Source organism: Balaenoptera ricei, chromosome 1, assembly GCF_028023285.1.
Source record: "Balaenoptera ricei isolate mBalRic1 chromosome 1, mBalRic1.hap2, whole genome shotgun sequence".
NCBI classification, from domain to species: domain Eukaryota; kingdom Metazoa; phylum Chordata; class Mammalia; order Artiodactyla; family Balaenopteridae; genus Balaenoptera; species Balaenoptera ricei.
The window spans coordinates 103,796,542-103,817,362 of NC_082639.1; the positions used below are offsets into that span (position 1 = coordinate 103,796,542).

Below are 20,821 nucleotides of genomic sequence, written 5' to 3' on the forward strand. Positions count from 1 at the left end.
GATTGTGTACTGTTGGTTTTATATTTTTCTCAAGTTTTTGATATAATTTGCCAGTGAAACCATCTGCATCTGGAGCTTTTTTTTCTGGGAGGTTTTTAAGCTACAACTTCAGTTTATTTCACAACCTCTATGAGGGCCATTCGGTTTATCTGTTTCACCTTGGGTTAGTTTTGGTAGTTGATGATTTTGAGGAATTGGTCTATTTCATCTAAGCTATTGATTTTGTGTGCATAGAGTTGTTTGGAGTATTATCTTGTTACCTTTTGAATATCTGTGGCAGCTGTAGTTATAACTCTTTCATTGCTAATATTGGTAATTTATGTTGTTTTTTCTTTGTCCTGCTAGAAGTTTATCAATTTTATTAATATTTTCAAAGAAGCAGCTTTTGGTTTCATTGATCTTCTTTATATTTTCTTTATATTTTCAATTCTTTGATTTATGCTCTTTGTTATTTCCACTCTTCTGCATGATTTGGGTTGCTTTTGTTCTTGCTTTTCTAGTTTCTTGAAATAGAAGCCTAGATTATAGGTTCATGATCCCCTTTTCCAGTGTAAGCATTTAGTTCCATAAATTTTTTGCTAAGTGGTGCTTTAGCTGCATCTGAAAGATTCTGATATGTTGTATTTTCATTTTTATTCAATTCAGTATGTTTGAAAACTTCCCTTGAGTAAGTTGTTTAATTGCTAAATGCTTAGAGATTTTTCTTTTTCTGTGATTGATTTCTAATTTAGTTCCATTATGGTTAGAGAATATACTTTGTGCAATTACAATTCTTCTAAATTATTTAAGATTTACTTTTTGACCCAGAATATGGCCTGTCTTGGTGAATGTTCCATTGGTGCTTGAAAAGAATGTTTATATGTGTAGTGACTGTTATTGGGTGTAGAATGTTCTGTTAATGTCAGTTAGATCTCATTGGTTTATGGGGTTGTTCAGGCTTCTTCTGTTCTTGCTGATTTTCATCTAGTAGTTCTGTCAATTACTGAGAGAGAGGTGTTGAAGTTCCCAACTCTAATATTGGATTTCTTTCTTACTCCTTTCAATTCTGTCAGCTTTTGCTTTATATATTTTGAGGTACTCTTGTTAGGTGCTTACACATTTAGGATAATTATATCTCCTTGATAGGACCACCAAAGCCCTAATATCAAAACCAGACAACGATATTACAATAAAAGGGAACTATCGACCAATGTTCCTCATGAACATGGACACAAAAATCTTTGACCAAATTAGATTTATCTTAGTAAATCTAATTCAGCAATATGTAAAAAGAATAATACCTCATGACCAAGTGGGGTTTATCTGAGGAATGTGTGGTTGGTTTAACATTTGGAAATTAGTCAATATAGTTGAAGATATTAAGGGACTAAAAGAGGAAAATTTTATGAGCATCTCAGTAGATGCTGAAAAAGCATTTAACAACACTCAATATCCATCCATAATAAAAACTCTCAGCAAACTTGGACTGGAAGGGAACTTTTTTAGCCTGATAAAGAGTATTAAAACACATCCACCCACCCACACACACAAGAAAATTCTAGGGAATCTACCAAACAACAATAAAAAAGTACTAGAATGAAAACTAATTTAGTAATGAGGCCATATGATACAAGTTTGATATACAAAATAAATTATATTTCTAGATGCTAGCAATAAACAGTTGTAAGTACAATTTTAAAATAATATCATTTGCAGTAGCATAAAAATGTGAAGTATATGTGGATGAATTTAACAAACTATGTACAAAGTCTATACACTGAAAACTGTGATTATTGAAAGAAATTTAAAAGGACTTAAAGGAGAGAGATGCCTTTATGAATTGGAATACTCGGTATTGTTGAGATGTTAGTTCTCTTGAAATTCATATTTAGATTTAAAGCAATCTAAGTAAAAATGACCTTTCCACATAAATTGATAGGCTGATTCTAAAATCTGTATGAAAATACAAAGCATGTACAATAATCAAAATAATTTTTAAAAAAGAACAAAGTTGAAGGATTTACACTACTTGATTCTAAGATTTACTGTAAAGCTTTGGTAATGAGGACAGTATGGTTTTAGCATAAAGATAGACATAGAGATCACTGAAAAAGAATAGAAATAGAACTGCACATACATTTTTAATTGATTTTCAACAAGGGTGCTTTCAGTGGGTTATAGGTAAGTCTTTCCAATAAGTGGTGTTGGGTCAGTTATATATTCATGTAGAAAAATAAAAACCTTGACTCTTCAACATTGTATACAAAAATGAACTTGAAATGAATCATAGATCTAAACATAAAAACTAAAAGTATAAAACTTCCAGTAAAAAATATTTGAGAAAATATTTGTGACCTTGAGGTGAGCAAAGAGTTTTTAGAATACAAAAGGAATAAACCATTAAGGAAAAAAAAATTGATAAATTGGACTTCATGAAAATAAAAAATTTCTGCTTTCCAGAAGACATTAAGGAAATGAAAAAGCAAGCCCCAGAATTGGAGAAAATATTTGTGATACATGTATAAGGATGTATTCAGAATATATAAATGATTTACTAGTAATGCACCAAAGAAGGTAAATGAATAGCCAATAAGCACATCAGTCACCAGGGAAATTAAAATTCAAACCACAATGCAAAATCCTACATACCCAGTAGAATGAATAAAATTAAAAAGACCAACAATGTCAAATACTGAGAAGGATGATGGAACAACTAGACCTCTCATACATTGCTGCTGGGAGTATACAGTGGCACACTATGGAGAGCAGTTTGTCAGTCTCTCCATAAAGTTAAACACAAACTTACTTTACCCCCCAGCAAGTCCATTCCTAAATATTTCCAGGATGCTCACGAGTGAGATCAGATAATAGTTTTATTTTTCTTACTAAGTTATATTTTTGCATCAATGGTATGCAGAATTCGTAAGTTGAATTTTAAGCTTTCTTTTCCTATGTTCTATCAAAATTTATGTCGGAGTTATCCTTAAAATTAAAGTAGAATTTATTCTATGAAACTTCTAGAGTGTGATACTTTTATAGTGCGTAGCTCTTTGAAAATTTCTCAATTTCCTGTTTCTTGGTCTGCTTATCTAGATTTTCTATTTCCATTTTCATAAGTCAAAATAATACCTATTTTCTTAGAAAATTGTCAATTCCACTCATTTTCAAATTTATTGGGAAGATATGGCTAAATTAGGCTTTTAAAAAAATAGTTTTCTTAATTTCCTTTGTATCTGCCTTTTAATATGCTCTCAATTCCTTTTTTTGTGTTTTTATATTCACATGACTACTTTTAAAAAATCAGTTGGTCCTGGATTTATTGTATAGTTCTTTTCATAGAACCATCTCTTGAATTTATTATTTTGACAGTTTTCTTTATTCCTAATTCATTTATTTCTTTAGCTTTTCTGATTCTTCTACTTTGTTGCTCAAGTTTATCATTCTTTTTCTTATTTTCTTAGTAGAACATTTTCATTTGTTCTTATTAAATAGTATACAATTTTTAAGTTATGAGTTTTTCTCAGAGAACTGGTTCAGTTGACTGCTATGTTCTCATAATAAATCTTTATTAATGTTTTATATATTCTGTAGTGTCATATTTTAATTCTTATTTGACCCAAGGGTAGTTTTAGACCCTTTAATTTTTTCCAGTTGAAACCTTGAGTTGTCTAGATAAACACTCACAGTGATAGCCAGTAATTTCAGTTTTGCCTTTTTCTTCTTTGTGCTGTTTAGCTCGTGGCACAAACCTCTCCCTGTGGAACAAACTAGAATTGGTATAAATATGTGGGTCAGACCTTTTTCCATTTTAGAGTAGTCAGCACCTTAGAGGAGCATGCACTTACAGAGCTAAATAAATAACTAGAGAACTGAGCATAACTACCTATAAAAATTGAAATAAGAACAAAAACAGGGACTCCTAAGGATTTAAAATAAGGATGATAAACATTGTGGACAAAATACAAAAATAAAAAAGAGGTACATATTTAATTCAAATGATTATGCAAGAGATAGGGATATATGGGTGACGAAATGGCTTGATAAAATTTTTATTATCTTAATTAAAAGCTGAGGAACAAGAAAAGCAAAAGGAAAGTATGTCTGTAATAACCCAGTTAATATCAACATGAAGGGAACTGAGTGGGGAGAAGACCAAGGGATTTATCAGAGTGTGGTGTAGTACTCGTTTTATTAGTGGGAAGATATACTTCTTCATAAGTTGAGGAAATTATTAGGAGCACATGAATAAGAAAATGTGATGTAGGTTGAGGACAGTCATTATAAGAACAAATTTGTATAGCCTTAAACCATCACAAGAAAACACTATTTATTTAGGAGAAGAAGGAATGGAATTAAAAAGGAAAGAAAAGAAGGAATACTAAATGGAAAATGTGAACCTAAGTAGTGTCGAATGCTGACTCCTAAAATATCACCAAGATAACTTGTTGATAAGACAAAGCTGATTTTAATGCTTACCATGGTAAGGGAGATCACTACCTCACCAGAGCCATAGTAAGCCTGTCGGACGAGGAAGGACAAAGTTGAGATATATATTGAGATTTTAAGTCTTGTTTAACAAGGGCCTTTCAGTTGGGGAGTTATAGTTGATTATGGCTTGGTTATGATTGGGTAAGGATCATGATATAATAGTTTCGGATTGGTGAGTGGAGAATTTAGAGGCAAGAGGTTTAGAGTTTTGGAGTGTTAGCCATCATTTGATACTTTCTGTTAAAGAGTTGATGGATCTTTCAAGAAGTTCCTGGAATGAACAATAACTTATTTTGCAGCTTCTCTCTTTCTGAGCAAGAGTTTCCTGGAAGAGTAAACTCAGGTTGATGAAGACAGTGTAACAGTAAAGTCACGTTAATGTAGACAATAAGCTGTGTGGGTGATTTTCATTCTCAGAAGGTAGAAATAATAGTTGCATTCCAGGGGTTAGGGAGGACCCAGCTGCTCCATGTTATTTGTTCTTTTACTACACTACTAGATTTGTCTTGCTATCTTATTCAGGATTTTTGCAGTTATATTCATTAGTAAGATTGGCCTGTTCTGTTTTCTTGTGTTTACAGTATCTGGTTTTGGTATCAGTTAGGCTAGCTTTGTTGAATTAGTTCCTCCCTCCCTGAAACATTTTCTTTTAAGATCAAGATGATCTCTTTCTTGAAGGTGGGTAGATCTTAACTATTTTGATTTTCTCTACTCACATTTTATTTTATGACTTCTTTTTGAATATGTTCTACCTGCTTTTTGATTGTTAAGGACTATTATAGTTTATATTCCACCACGGTTATATAGCCTTGCTACACTTTTGTTATTATTTTAAGTATATTTTTTGCCCTTTCTATGAATTTGTACCAAAAGAGCATGGTTCCTGGCTGTCGTATGACTTAGCTTATCATCTCGAACCACCTTCCCCATTTCTTAAATTAATCCTCTTTGTTTTTTCCCCCAATCTATCTCAGTTAAGTAGATAGATATCTCATTTTCTGACCAGGAAGAAAATTAAGGAGAATTGTAATTTTAGTTTCCCTTTATCTTCTTATTAGTTATCAATGTGTCATCTTTAGGAAAATGTTTTAAACAGTGTATATTATCTATTCTTATGGAAAAGTGAACCATGTTGGGTATTTTTTTTCATCCTTATATTTCTACTTTGATTTACTTTTTTTTAAAATAAATAAATAAATTTATTTATTTATTTATTTATTTTTATTTTTGGCTGCATTGGGTCTTCGTTGCTGCGCGTGGGCTTTCTCTAGTTGCGGCGAGCAGGGGCTACTCTTGGTTGTGTGTGGGCTTCTCATTGCTGTGGCTTCTCTTGTTGCAGAGCACAGGCTCTAGGCTCACAGGCTTCAGTAGTTGTGGCACACGGGCCCAGTAGTTGTGGCTCACGGACTCTAGAGTGCAGGCTCAGTAGTTGTGCTGCATGGGCTTAGTTGCTCCACGGCATGTGGAATCTTCCCGGACCAGGGCTCGAACCCGTGTCCCTGCATTGGCAGGCAGATTCTTAACCACTGTGCCACCAGGGAAGTCCTGATTTACTTTTTAAATATAAAAAATTAAAATAGACCTTGTATGAAGGGCATCTTTTTAATGACATTTTCCCCCCCCATATATAGGAAGTTCACAAATGGGTGCTACTATAGTAGATGCTTTGGATACCCTTTATATTATGGGACTTCATGATGAATTCCGAGATGGGCAAAAATGGATCGAAAACAACCTTGATTTCAGCGTGGTGAGTATACAGTTCATAATTTATTACATTGACTATGAAAAGACACTGTAACAATAGTTTTGAGTGTTATACTAGCAGTTTAAGGAAATCCTAAGTCCCCCTTCTTCTTTTGCGATTATCAGTTGTTCAATTTTTGCGTAAAATAAACACCCTTTCTCACCATTTTCCTTTTCCTTTTCTTACCCTTATCATTGAAGGTAATGTGTTGCATGTGTTAAGGCAAGAGTTAGGGAAAAAAAGCACATTGAATTAGAAATATCAGGAAACCATAAATTACTTTATAAATATTAAGTGTTTTATTATTTTTTAAAGAAATAATGATTTGGTACAGTTTTTTTAAACATTTAAAAAAAATCTATTTTATTTTTTAAATTGAAATATAGCTGATTTACAGTGTTGTGGATTTGGCACAGTTTTGAAGAGCCTTCGTAGTTAGGCACATGCTCATCCTTCCAGCATTTTGGCATAGTTGTTAAGTAGTGCTGCTTAGGTTTGAAGCCCAGCACAGCCACAATTCTAGTGCTACTTGGGAAACCTACCTATAAGTAAGTGCTACTTATTCTTTCTAAACCTGTCATAAAATTGCTATCCTATTGGAATATTGTGAGGATTATTTGAAATAATCTGGTACATATTCAGTGTTCAGTAAATGTTAGCAGTTATTTTCATTGTTACCAGTTTTCACCTAAAAGATGTGTGGACTATTTTGTCATATTCATTTTCATCTTTCATGATATTTTTACTTGCTGTTCCTTCTGACTGTAGTGAGAAACCACTCCTTATGTGTTTTTGTCTTTGGCAAACTCTGTATCATTCAAATTGTGATTTAAATCCACAATATTTCTTCTCTGATGCCTTTCCTGATGCTAATTAGACAAAAACTGATTACTTTCTTTTATATTATTTTAGCATTTTGGACACAGCTCAGAACAATTTTTATTATCAGGTTTAGGTTTGGCTGTGAATGACAGAAAATCTAGTATAAAATAGCTTAAACAAGATACATGTTTATTTCTCTTTCATGCAAGTCAAGTACAAAGATAAACAGCTTAGGGCTGGTTTGGGTAGCTCCTCGATGACCAAGGACCTAGGATCCTTTGTCTTATTATTCTGTCAACTTCAGTATAAAGCTTCAACCTCATGGTACAAGATGATTCCTCAAGATAAGGTGGATAAACCTTCCAGTTGCATAGAGGAGGAAGGGATAGAGACAAGATATGTGACTGCTCAGAAGTTGGTTACCCCATTTTTGCTTGTATATTATTGAGTGAATCTAACTCATGTGGCCCACCTTACTGTAAAAGGGGATTGAGAAATGCAGGGTTTTTTCCCCTGTATAGTTATGTAGCTCTTAGAGATTATGTACTTCAAGGTCATGAAGATATATTCCTGTATTTAATTCTAAATGTTTTAAAGTTTTGCTTTTGCATTTAGGTCTTTAGTCCTTATATAGTTGAGTTTGTGGGTAGGTTAAAATAGGCAACTATCTATTGATCCTAGCACATTTATTTCTGTACTATTTATACATGCCACATTAGTCATGTATTAGTTATATTAGTCTATTCTTTTCTACTGGCTTTTCTCTTTATCCCTACATCAATATTTTAGTAGTCTAAATATTTATTATAGTCTTAACTATTTTTATAAGAAAAGCTTTATATCTATATCTGAATCTTGATATCTGATCTTATTCTACTAGGAAATTATCTTAGCAATGATCAGTTCTTTGTTCTTTTAAGCTCTGGAAAAACTGTGTTGAAATTTTGATGAGGATCGCATTCAATTTATAGATTAATTTGGAGAGAATTGGCATTTGTGAATCTCAAATACTTGTGTTTGTTAACATGGCAGCTTTATTAAGCCTAATAATTTGTTGGTATATCATTGTGTCAGTTGGCTCAATCAAGAACCAGAACTGTACAGTTTTTTAATTAGAGGATTTAGTGTTTAGAATTGTTAACCAAGTAATGGGGCACTGAAAAGACAGAAAGAGAGCATTGTGGTATTACAAGAGGTAGTAACTACAATAAATGGCTGCCATGCCTGGAACTGTGAGAACGATGGGGAGAGGTTGAGATCATTAAAATTTACTAGCTTGGGACTCTGTTTTTGATACCTTAGGAGTTCTTAAAAGGGGCTTCTCAGAGCTGGAACTCAGACCTCTGAGGAGGGGGTACCTAGTTAGGGCTTGGTATCTCTAAAGGGCACAAGGAGGCTGATTTGGGGAATGTGTCTGTGGCAGGGGAACCGTAACCTGGAACCAACTGCCACCACCAGGGTGAAGAACCACGGCTGGTTTGACACTGTCAGAAACCAGAAGTAGACTGGAAGGAATAAGTTCCTTTTTCTTCCTTCAGCTTTGTATTATCTTTGTAGAACCTTCTATCATCAGCAGGGCCTATAAGGAAGCCAGATGCATTTGAAGAGTTCTAGTTTCAGTATACCGAAGTAGAGTGTAGAAGGATGGATTTGAAGCTGAGAAAAAATAGCTTAATAATCAGCACAGTCATTTTCCATTCTTTCACTTTTACCCTTTATGTGTCATATGTTTTAGCTGTATATTTTACATATAGTACGTATTTAGATTTTGTTATTTTTATCCAGTCTTGGAGTCTTTTAACTGTTAAGCTTGAAATATTTACAGTTAGTATAACATATTTTTAGAGTTGAATCTTCAATCATTGTTTTGCTACCTATATCATTATTGTACTTCTCATTTGCCTTTATTTTCTGTCTATCTTATTTGGATTAAATTACTTCATGTCTCTTTTTCCCTCTACTAGTTTGACTTTATACTTTCCATTTCCATTCATTTTGGGGTTACCCTTAAAATTTTAATAGGTTTACTTACCAAAGTTTAAAATTAATCATTTTCTCTATCCTTCTTCTGAAAAACATAAGGATCTTAGAATGCTTTAATTTAGCTCATCTCCCTCTTGTCTTATGTGTAATTGTTGTCTAGTTGGTCCCAACTTGTATTTGAAACTTCCAAATTAAGTAATGAATAAATAAATAAATATATTTATTGAGTGCCTTCTCTGTGACAGACACTGTTCTAAATCTATGGATACAGGAATGAACAAAACAGAGTCTTATCTCTAGTTTATACTAGTTTCCATTCTAGTTTGAGGAGAAAAGTAGTAAATACATATTCAAGATATATTGAATATAGCATGTCAGATAGTGATAAGTGCTTACTCTTAAAGAAGAGTAAGTAGGATTGGAGTAAGTGGTGGTGAGAGGTTGCTGTTTTATATCCATTGGATATTGAAGGTGACATTTCTGAGAAGAGACCCAAGGGAAGCCATGTGGATATGAGAGAGCCAAGCTTTCTCCTAATAGATATGATAGCTGAGTATAGAATTAGAGGTTGATGATTATTTTCTCTTAACCTTTTAAAGATACAGTTCCATTGTCTTCCTGTTTCTGTTATGCTATTGAAAAGTATGCTATCAGTTTAATATTTAAAAAGTAATCTGTCTTTTTTCCCATTGTTTTAATATTTTCTTTTTTTGCTTTGTTGTTCTGTAATTCCATTGCCATTCTGTATTTAGACTATTCCTTAAAGGACTCATGTTTTATCAGTCTGAGGACTTTTGTTTTCATCAATTTAGGAAGATTCTCAGTCATTACTCCTGTGAATAATGCCTCTCCCTCAGTCTTTCCCTTCTCTCCCTCTAGAAACTTTTCTTATCTTCTGTCTCTTGTGAGGGAAGGTATGAATTTTACAAATAAGAATTATATAATATTCAGATGATGATAAGTGTTAATTGGGGAAATAGTACAGAGTAAGGAATATTAGTGATGAGGGATTACTTCACAATTTTATATTGTGTGGTCAGAAAAACTTTCTAAGTGAAATTTGCTTAGAGATCTGCAGGTAGAGTATAAAGACTGACACAGAAGTGAGTTTGACAGTTCTAAAACAGCAGGTAGACCCGTTGGGTAATAATAAAGTGAGTCAGAGGGACATTGGTAGGAGATGATGTCAGAGAGGTTGTGGGGAATCAGATTATGTTGGGTCGAGTAAGTCATTTTACTCTGAGTGTAACCAGAAGTCATTGTAAGGTTTTGCACAGAGTAGTAACCTATGCTAACTTAAGATTTAAAAGGTTCACCACTGTAACTATATGGTGCTGAATAAGTAGAGTGCTGAGAAGAGGGTAAGGATGAAGTCAGGGAAACTGGTCAGATGGTATTATTGTTCTAGTGAGTGGAGAAAGGCCCTCTCTCCCTCTTTTCCTTCCTCTCTATATTTAGTGACTGTCTACTATGTACCCTGCAGTATGCTATATATGGGGAATATATGAAGTAGTATAAACCACTTTGCTTTTGAGGATGGGTTAGGATAACAGTTATGTTATTAAAAAATTACATTATATTGTGAAAATTCTGTATTAGAGAATTATGCTTGTGTTAGCAAATGATTTCTGCCTATGAATGTTGGAAAGACTTCAGGGTAATATACATTTCCTTTTAATTTTTATTTAAAAATTAATTATGAATGTTATTTTTCTGTTAGTCAATTTTGTATATTCTATGGATTCTTTGGTTATTTTCTTTGCCACTTCTAATTTCTTTCCATGCATTAGAATCTTCTTCAGCAATATCTTTATCCATGTTTAATACAAACCTATAGACTCTATGTGGTAGGATTATTAATACTGCTATACTTGTGGCAAATTTCCTTCTGTTTGTTGTTTGCCTTTTAATTTTGTTCATGATTTTTTTTCTTATAGGTAATTTTCATTATGGGGAAATTCAAGTCCTTCTATCATCATTTATTATCAATGCTATTGATTTTATGCTTACAAAGTACCTGCTTTCTCAAGGAAGTATAGATATATTGTCACATTTTTTCTACTTTTTTATTTCAGTTTTCTTCTGTATTTACTTCTAAATCATTTGGATTCCATATATATATATATATATATATATATATATATATATATATATATGAAATGAGTATCCAAATTAAATTCTTACCTAGGAGTCAGTTTTTTCAACATTATTAATTGAAAAATCTATCATCTTGCCATTATTTTTTGGTACCTCCTTTAACATTGATTAAGTTACATATACTAGAAAAACATTTAAAATTCATGAGGAGAGATAGAAGTAAAAATGGACATTATAGTGTAGTGATTAGAACAGAAAGGGACCAGTAGAGAGAACACTATTCCAAAATTCAAGAAGTAGAGGCTTTCATGAGGGACAATAGTCAATAGCATCAAATATCTTGATAATTTCACAATAATATGTAAGGCACATGAAAATGGCCCATTGGTTATGGCAATTAGGAAGCTGTGCTGACAGCAATAGAGGAGTTTCAGTAACATTAACAAATGGGAGGTGAGATTGCAGTTTCATGAGAAACGAAGACATAGAAAGTGGAAAAAAAACATTCTCCCCAGCATGTTTGTGAGAAACGTATGAAGGATTGAAGATATTTTGAAACCGTTACAGCTTTATGTATATGTGAATATTTTCAATATGTTTTCACAGAATTCAGAGGTGTCTGTGTTTGAAGTCAACATTCGATTTATTGGAGGTCTACTTGCAGCATATTACCTTTCAGGAGAGGAGGTGAGCAAAATCAAGTGATATGTTGTGTGGGGGGAAAGGGTTGTGAATGGAATTTAGTAAAATGAAAGATTTCCCTAGCATCATGTCGTCTTTTTTTTTTTTTTAAAGGAATTCCTTTATTTTTATTATTTATTTATTTATATATTTATTTTTGGCTGTGTTGGGTCTTCGTTTCTGTGCAAGGACTTTCTCTAGTTGCGGCAAGCGGGGGCCTCTCACTATCGCGGCCTCTCTTGTTGCGGAGCACAAGCTCCAGACGCGCAGGCTCAGTAGTTGTGGCTTACGGGCCCAGTTGCTCCACGGCATTTGGGATCTTCCCAGACCAGGGCTCGAACCCGTGTCCCCTGCGTTAGCAGGCAGATTCTCAACCACTGCGCCACCAGGGAAGCTCCCATGTCGTCTTTTTATTTTTTATTTTTTTAATACATTTATTTATTTTATTTATTTTTATTTTTGACTGCATTGGGTCTTCGTTGCTGCGCGAGGGCTTTCTCTAGTTGCAGCAAGCGGGGGCTACTCTTGGTTGCAGTGTGCGGGCTCCTCATTGTGGTGGCTTCTCTTGTTGCGGAGCATGGGCTCTAGGCGTGTGGGCTTCAGTAGTTGCAGCACTTGGGCTCAGTAGTTGTGACTCGGGAGCTCTAGAGCGCAGGCTCAGTAGTTGTGGTGCACGGGCTTAGTTGCTCCCTGGCATGTGGGATCTTCCTGGACCAGGGCTCGAACCTGTGTCCCCTGCATTGGCAGGCAGATTCTTAACCACTGCACCACCAGGGAAGCCCCATGTCGTCTTTTTACATTGTCTAGTATTGAACTAATCTACAGGTTTGCTGAAATAATTAGATCTTCAGGTAGAGCTCTGTTTCTTGGGAATAATGATTTTTCCATTTTGAGAATCTCAGTGAAACAATTTCATCACAGATCCTAACATTATATACACTATGTCTCCTCTGTAGGAGTTATCCTTCTCCAGGATTTGCCATTGCAATTAATTACATGGTTGAAACAAAAGTAGAAAATATATTAATAAGATTAGAATTAAGGAATGAATCAGTAAGAATGAATATGGATCCTCCTAAGTCCAAAAATTAATTAATAAAACTGCCTATTTAGAAATTGAATGCAATTTATTGCTGTAAATTAAAACAAAACAAAACAACAACTCTGAATTCTCCTTTATGGAAGTCTTGGTGTAATACACACAGACACACTTGAGACTTACGGTGATGGGGAAGTGGCTGTAGGAAATTGCTTTTTACTACTCAGATGGGTTAAAGAGTGGGGTTGGAGAGTGTGAGAAAGAGAAGCTAAAGGAAGAGGTTATAGTCATTTCTGTTTTGTTTTCTGAGAAACTACTTGGCAGATAGATTTAATTGATTTGTTGGTCTAAATGATTGTAAGATAGCTTTGTAAATTTAAGAAAGCTCACTTTTTATTATATGTATTGTAAAATGGATTTTTATGTTGTCTTCAGTTTTTATTTTTAACTTTAAAGTGGTCATTTTTAGGATTGTTTTTCCCCTTATGGCTTTTAGATTTTGGTCTTTAGAAAGCCTTCCCTATGGCTGTATCATTACAAAACAAATATTTCCACTTTTCTTCTGGATTTTTATGATTTTATATACTTATATTTAATTATTTCATCTATCTTTGTGTGCTTTTGTGTGTAAAGAGTGAGATACCCATGTACGACTTTTTCTGTAGAAGAAATATGTTTGAAGATGATGGTATTTAATATATAATATTAGATAAATAACATTTCTTACTTAGTATATGATTTTACTGTCAGCCTTTACTATGTAATTTGATTATACCTCCAACCTATCTTTCAACTGTCAGAACACCTCAGTTCCCATTTAGTAAAATAAGAGGTTTATACTCTCGCAAAGAGGTTTTCAAACTTCAGTGTGTTTCAGGGTCACATAGTGTGTTTTATAAAAATGAAGATTCCAAGCCCTACTCACAGGACTGAAATTCAGTTGGTTTGAGGTGGAAACCATTATTTATGGTTTTAATAAAGTACTCCGTGTTAAAGGTGATTTTGGAAATGCTGGTTCTATACTTTGAGAAACTCTGACCTAGCTTATATGAATAAAATCATTGTAAATTAATCGATAGGATTTTTTGGTCAGGTTTATTGAGGTATTATATAGAGTAAAATTCACCCACTTTAGTGTATACTTCTTTGAGTTTTGACAGTGCATACAATCTAGTAAGCACCAGTACAAGTGAGATATAGAAGAATTCTATCATCCCAGAAAATTCCCTTTTACCGTTTTATAGTTACCCCACATGCTACCACCAGCCTCTGGTAACGACTGATCTGTTTTCTGTTCGTACAGTAAGGAGTACTGGCTTATTTCATGTAGCACAATGCATTTGAGATTTATTCATGTATTTAGTAATTCATTCCTTTTTACTGCTGTATGGTATTCCATTGTGTGGCTCTAACAGTTTATCCATTCACCAATGGATTGGTCTTTATTTTTGGAGATTCTGAATAAAGCTGCTATAAATATTTGCATTAGGATTCTGTGGGATCATAAATTTTTATTTCTCTTGGGTAACTATCTAGAAGTGGGATTGCTGGATCAAATGGTAAGTAAACTTTGGAAGAACTCGCCAGACTTTTTCAAATAGTTGCCTTCCATCATGACCAGTACTTGGTATTGAGAGTTTCTTTATTATTTTTAGCTGTTCTAATAGGTGTGTATTAGTATCTCATTGTGGTTTTATTTTACTTTTCTCTAATGACAAACCATGTTGAGCACCTTTTCATGTGCTTATTTGTCATTCATATATCTTCTTTAATTGTTCAGTCTTTGGCCATCAAATTTTTTTTGTTTTCTTATTATTGAATATTGAGAGTTTTTTGTATATTCTGTATATTCTGGACATAGGACTTTTATAATCTATGTGTTTGCAAATATTTTCTCTCTGTCTTTGGCTTTTCAGTGACTTAACATTATCTTTTGAAGAACTGAAGTTGTTACATCTTGAAGTAGTCCAGTTTATCAATTTCATCTTTTATGGTTCATGTGTTTGGTATTTTATTTACGAAGTGTTGCCTAATCCAAGGTCACAAAGATTTTCTCTTGTTTTCTTCTAAATGTATTATCGTTTTACTTCACTATACTTTTAAATCTATAATCCATTTTGAGTTAAATTCTATATGCTGTGAGGTAGAGGTTGAGATTCATTTCTTTCCATATGGATATCCAAAAATTCTAGCACCATTCATTGAAAAGACTAGTCTTTCTCTATTTAATTGACTTTGCACCTTTGTTGAAAACAATTGACCATATATGAAATCAACTGACCAAATGTGGGTATACTTCTAGACTCTGTTGTTGATCTGTGTGTCTGTCCTTTTGCTATTACCACACTGTGTTCATAATTATGGCTTTATGGAATTGAAATCATGGTCTTTATGGTCTCGTAATCAGGTTGTGTGAGTCCTCCAACTTTGTTCCCCTTGAAAATTGTTTTGGCTATTCTAGTTTTATTTTCTATATAAATTATAGAATCAGTTTCCTGATTTCTACAAAATATCTTACTGGGATTTTGATTAGGATTATATTGAGTCTATCAGTAAGTTTAGGGAAAATTGATATCTTCCAATCCATGAACATAATATATCTCTTCATTTATTTAGTTCTTTAATTTTGTTCATTGGTGTTTCTAGTTTTTACAGATCTTATACATATTTTGATGGATTTGTATCTATTTCATATTTTTTGATGCTATTAAAAGTGGTACTGTATATTTTATTTCAATTGCTGATTGTATATATGCTGCCAGTATATATAAATACAATTGCTTTATAAAACCTTTTAATAAAGACTTAAATTTTCAGCTGGCTCAAGACATTTTGTTTTTCTCTAGATAACTTTTCTGATACTATCATTTATTTTAAAAAATGTGGTAAAATGTACATAACATAAAAGAATAACATTCACATTGTTGTGCACTATGCAGTTGATTTTTATATTGACCTTGTGGCCTGAGATTATCATAAATTTACTAGTTAATTATAGTCACTTTTAAATGGATTTTAATAGATTCTTTGGGAATTTCTTTGTAACCAGTCATGTCGTCAGTGAACAGAGATGTTTTATTTCTCTATATAGAGAACAGTTTTATTTGTATAATTCTTTTATTTCTTTTTCTTGCCTTATCACATTGCCCAGAACCTTCACTAAATATAGAGTTAAATGGGAGTGGTGAGAGTGGCATCCTTGCCTGGTTCCTGATATCAGGGGAAGAGCATTTAGTTTTTCACCATTAAGCATAATGTTAGCCATAGGGTTTTTGTTTTGTTTTTGTTTTTTTTTTGTAGATACCCTTTATCATCTTGAAGAAGTTCCCTGCTATTCCTATTTGCTGAGGTTTTTAAAATCATGAATGGATGTTGAATGTTGTCATGTTTTTATGTCATTTAATTAGATGATTATATGGTGTTTCTTCTTTATCTGTTGATAATGTGAATTATGCTGGTTGATTTTTGACCATGAAACCAACCTTGCATTTTTGGGAAGAAACCCCACTTGGTCATGGTGTATTATCCTTTTTAAATATTGCTGGGATTGATTTGATAATGTATCGTTGAGAATTTTTTTGTATCTGTGTTCATATGGGATATTGATCTATAGTTTTAATATCTTTTTGTGTATGTGTGTTTTGTATAAGAGTAATGCTGACCTTGTAAAATGAGTTCGGAAGTGTTTCTTCTTTTTTTCCATTAGAGAAGTTTGTGTATAATTGGTATTATTTCTTCCTTAAACGTTTGGTAGAATTTCCCAGTGAAGCCACATGGGGTTGGAGTTTTTTGTTTTTGTTTTTCCCACTAAGTTTTAAAATGTATGTATTCAATTTCTGTGGTAGATATAACATGTTCAGGTTATTTCTTCTTGAGTGGCTTTTGTAGTTTGTGTGGCTTTTGTTGTTTGTGTATTTCAGGGAATTTGTTTCCTCTAAATTGTGGACATAAAGTTGTTTGTATTACTTTGTTATTATCCTTTTTGTATCTGTAGGGTCTTTAGTAATGTTCCCCATTTCATCTTCTCTTTTGTTGTCAGTCTGGCTACAAGTGTATTAATATTTTTATTTCAAAGAACTAGATTTTATTTCATTGATTTTTCTCTATTTTTATGTATTCAGTTTTATTAATTTTTTGCTTTTATCTTTACTTACTTCTTGCTTTGGGGTTAAGTTGCACCTCTATTCCCATTTTTTTTCCTGTTTTTTTCCAATTCCTTATGGTTGGAGCTTGTTAACTCATTAATATGACACCTTTTCTTATTTTATTTTATTGATTTATTTTTATCTTATTTTTACTGAAGTATTGTTGACTTAACAATATTCTATTAGTTTCAGATGTATACATAGTAATACAATATTTTCATAGCATATACTCCATACAGAGTTATTTTAAGATACTGACTGTATTCCCTGTGCTGTACATTACATCTTTGTAACTTATTTTTTCCCAATAGTTTGTAAGCATTAATATCATAGATTTGCTTCTCAGTCTTTCTTTAACTGCAGCCTATGAATTTTGATATGTTATGTTTTTATTTTCCTTTAATTCAAAATATTTTCTAATTTCTCTTCTTCCTTTTTGATTGCTGAGTTATTTAGAAGTACGCTGTTTAATTTCCAAATATTTGAGGATTTTCCAGATAGCATTCTGTTACTGGTTTCTAGTTTAATTGGCAGTGAATAGAGAGCAAATTTATTGAATTTTTTGATGTTTGTTTCATGGGCCAGAATATGGTCTATCAAAAAGAATGTATACTTGAAAATATGTGTATTCTGCCGTGGTTGTGTTAAAATGTCAATTCGGTCAAGCTAGGTAATAGTGTTGCTTGATCTTCTGTAGTTTTACTAATTTTCTGTCTACTTGTTCTGTCAAATACTAAGTTGAGGAGTCTTGAAGCCTCCAACTATAATTATGGATTTGTCTGTTTCTCCTTTCAGTCCTATCAGTTTTTACTTTGTGTATTTTGGAGATCTGTTCTTAGGTGTGTACATATTTAGGATTGTTATGTCTTCTTGGTGAATTTGTTTTTTTATTGTTTTAAAATTTTTCTCTTTATCTCTGTTCATATTCACTGTTCTTTAGTTTGTCTGATAGTGTTATAGTCACTCTGACTTTCTTTCAGGTGGTATCACATGGTATATCTTTTAATGTATGTGATCTACTTTTGATCCTGTTGAAGGCTTTTTTTTTTTTTAAATTGGGGTATAATTGCTTTACAGTGTTGTGTTAGTTTCTGCTGTACAGTGAAGTGAATCAGCTATATGTATACATATATCCCCTCTCTTTTGGATTTGCTTCCCATTTAGGTCACCACAGAGCACTGAGTAGAGTTCCCTGTGCTATATAGCAGATTCTCATTAGTTATCTGTTTTATGCATAGTAGTGTATATATGTTAATCCCAGTCTCCCAATTCATCCCACCCCCATTCCCTCCTTGGTGTCCATACATTTGTTCTCAACGTCTGTGTCTCTATTTCTGCCTTGCAAACAGGTTCATTTGTACCATTTTTCTAGATTCCATGTATGCGTTAATATACGATATTTGTTTTTCTCTTTTTGACTTACTTCACTCTGTATGACAGTCTCTAGGTCCATCCGCGTCTCTACAAATGACCCAATTTCATTCTTTTTTATGGCTGAGTAATATTCCATTTTATATATGTACCACATCTTCTTTATCCATTCGTCTGTCAATGGGCATTTAGGTTGCTTCCATGACCTGGCTATTGTAAATAGTGCTGCAGTGAACATTGGGGTGCATGTGTCTTTTTGAATTACAGTTTTCTCTGGGTATATGCCCAGTAGTGGGATTGCTGGATCATTGTTGAAGGCATTTTGCATCTCTGTTTTACCTTGATTTTTAAAGTTATTATTTCTAATACTTCATTTGACCTTTACAGTTTGCATTTCTCTGCTAAAATTCCTCATTGTCTTCATGTATGTTTTCCACCTTATCCACTAGGTCTTTTTTTTTTTTTTTTATAAATTTATTTATTTATTTATTTTTGGCTGTGTTGGGTCTTTGTTGCCGTGTGCAGGCTTTCTCTAGTTGTGGCGAGCGGGGGCTACCCTTCATTGAGGTGCGCGGGCTTCTCATTGCAGTGGTTTCTCTTGTTGCAGAGTACGGGCTCTAGGTGCGCGGGCTTCAGTAGTTGTGGCTCGTGGGCTTAGTTGCTCCACGGCATGTGGGATCTTCCCAGACCAGGGCTCAAATCCGTGTCCCCTGCATTGGCAAGCAGATTCTTAACCACTGCGCCACCAGGGAAGTCCTCCACTACGTCTTTTAACATAGTAATTATAGTCATTTAAAATTCTTTGTGATTATTTCAACCTCATTAAGTCTGATTTGTCACTTGCTTTGTCTCTAGAAAGTGGATTAATTTTTCTTGCTTTCTTAAGTATTTAATAATTTTTTATTTAATGCAAAATATCATGTATGGATGGGACAGTGAAGACTGAGTTTAATAATATTTATGCCTGGAATAGCATGACTGTGCTATTAGTGTTAGGAGCTGAGTCAGTTTAGTCTGAGTTGAACCAGGTTTGGGTTTTTTATTGCTAAGGTTACCTACAAAGTACCACTGGCTTCAAATTCCTCTAACACTACCTTGCAATTAGAGTGGGCCTGTTTTGCAGGCAAGTTTTTCTTAATGCTCTTGCTCTACTGTCCACTTTAGGCATTCCCTGTATGCCTGTGCCTCAAAGAGGGTCTGCTTCTACCCCCTGTTCCTCTCCGAGCCATGAACTGCTGTTACTTGCTACTCCATGCTTCCTAATATTTACCAGGTTAAACACTATATGATGTCTTTGAGATAGAGCATTTTTTTCTTACTTTCATGCTTGTCTGACTATGTAGAGGAAATACTAAATTGTTTGTGTGTAGTTGACTAATTTGCATACCAAAAAGCATATGATTCAAAATTACCTATGAACAGCTTATGAAAGAGAAGCGTCAGCCTCTGCCATTTCATTAGGCTCCTTATCTGAAGGTTGAAGCAAAATGTTGAGATTTTGGTTGCTGTTGCCATAGGAGAACACTAAAATGCTGAAAAAGTATACAATGTTACCAGTATTTCCATTTTTGCAGTTTTAACTCCTCAGACTTCAGGAAGAAACATTTTGAAGTGGAGGGAAGCACAAGTACTTTGGAGCTAGAGGTTTGAGTCTATTCTGCCTCCGTTTCATAAAAATATTTGTCAAGCTATTTACCTTCTGTAATTTAAGTTTCCTCATTTATAAGAGAAGGAGAGAGTTCACCTGAGAGTTGTTGGGGGGATTAAGTTATGTGAAGGTGCCTAAAAATATCACCTGACTCAATAGATATTACTTTTTTTCCCCTCTTCCTTTGACTTTTTTCCTGTGTGGTAAATATACTGTTTCTAACAGCTGGGAAATCCTTCTACTTATTTAAAAATAGATAAGTTAATTTCTTAGGATAGAGTCTACTCTACTAAAAAGTAGAGAGAACGTTTTACTTTTTTGACTTTCTCATACAATCAGATTTCACTGACCATTTTACTTTTCTACTTGATCATTTTACACTGAAAGCTCTGATCCATATCTATTCCAGGAAACCAAAAATAAATCCCTGAAATCTGCAAAAAATAAATAAAACATTGAATATAAGATTATTCTAATACAAGATAGCCAATAAATTCCTATGTCTCACATAAGACAGAAAATTAACTATAATTTATAACATGGCAAAGCGCCTTTCTTATGTTTAGATAGAGTGTAACTAGAATAAAGAACATTTTACATGCATTCAGTGTTCTGGTATGGGGAAGCAAATGAGGGTTATATGCCATCCTAACAAAGTGTTCCTCTGTCCTGTGATTTATTAATATTATAAATGTGAATCTTTATAATATTTTCTCAGAACAAGGCTATTTATTTTAAATATTCACAAGTTTAAAAATCTTGATGATTTATTATGTTTACTTGAGCCTCAAATATATGACATTTCTTTTACAGTATTTTCT

General features: G+C 33.3%; 1 protein-coding gene across 1 annotated transcript in view; it reads left to right on the forward strand.

Annotated features, from left to right (window-relative positions):
* The window catches only part of MAN1A2 (mannosidase alpha class 1A member 2), a 173,839-nt gene that overhangs the window by 74,123 nt on the left and 78,895 nt on the right, over positions 1-20,821 (forward strand). The window contains exons 4-5 of the mRNA XM_059928824.1: positions 6,099-6,217; positions 11,723-11,803. Of these exons, the coding sequence (XP_059784807.1) occupies positions 6,099-6,217; positions 11,723-11,803 (200 nt within the window). The remainder of the gene's footprint in view (positions 1-6,098; positions 6,218-11,722; positions 11,804-20,821) is intronic.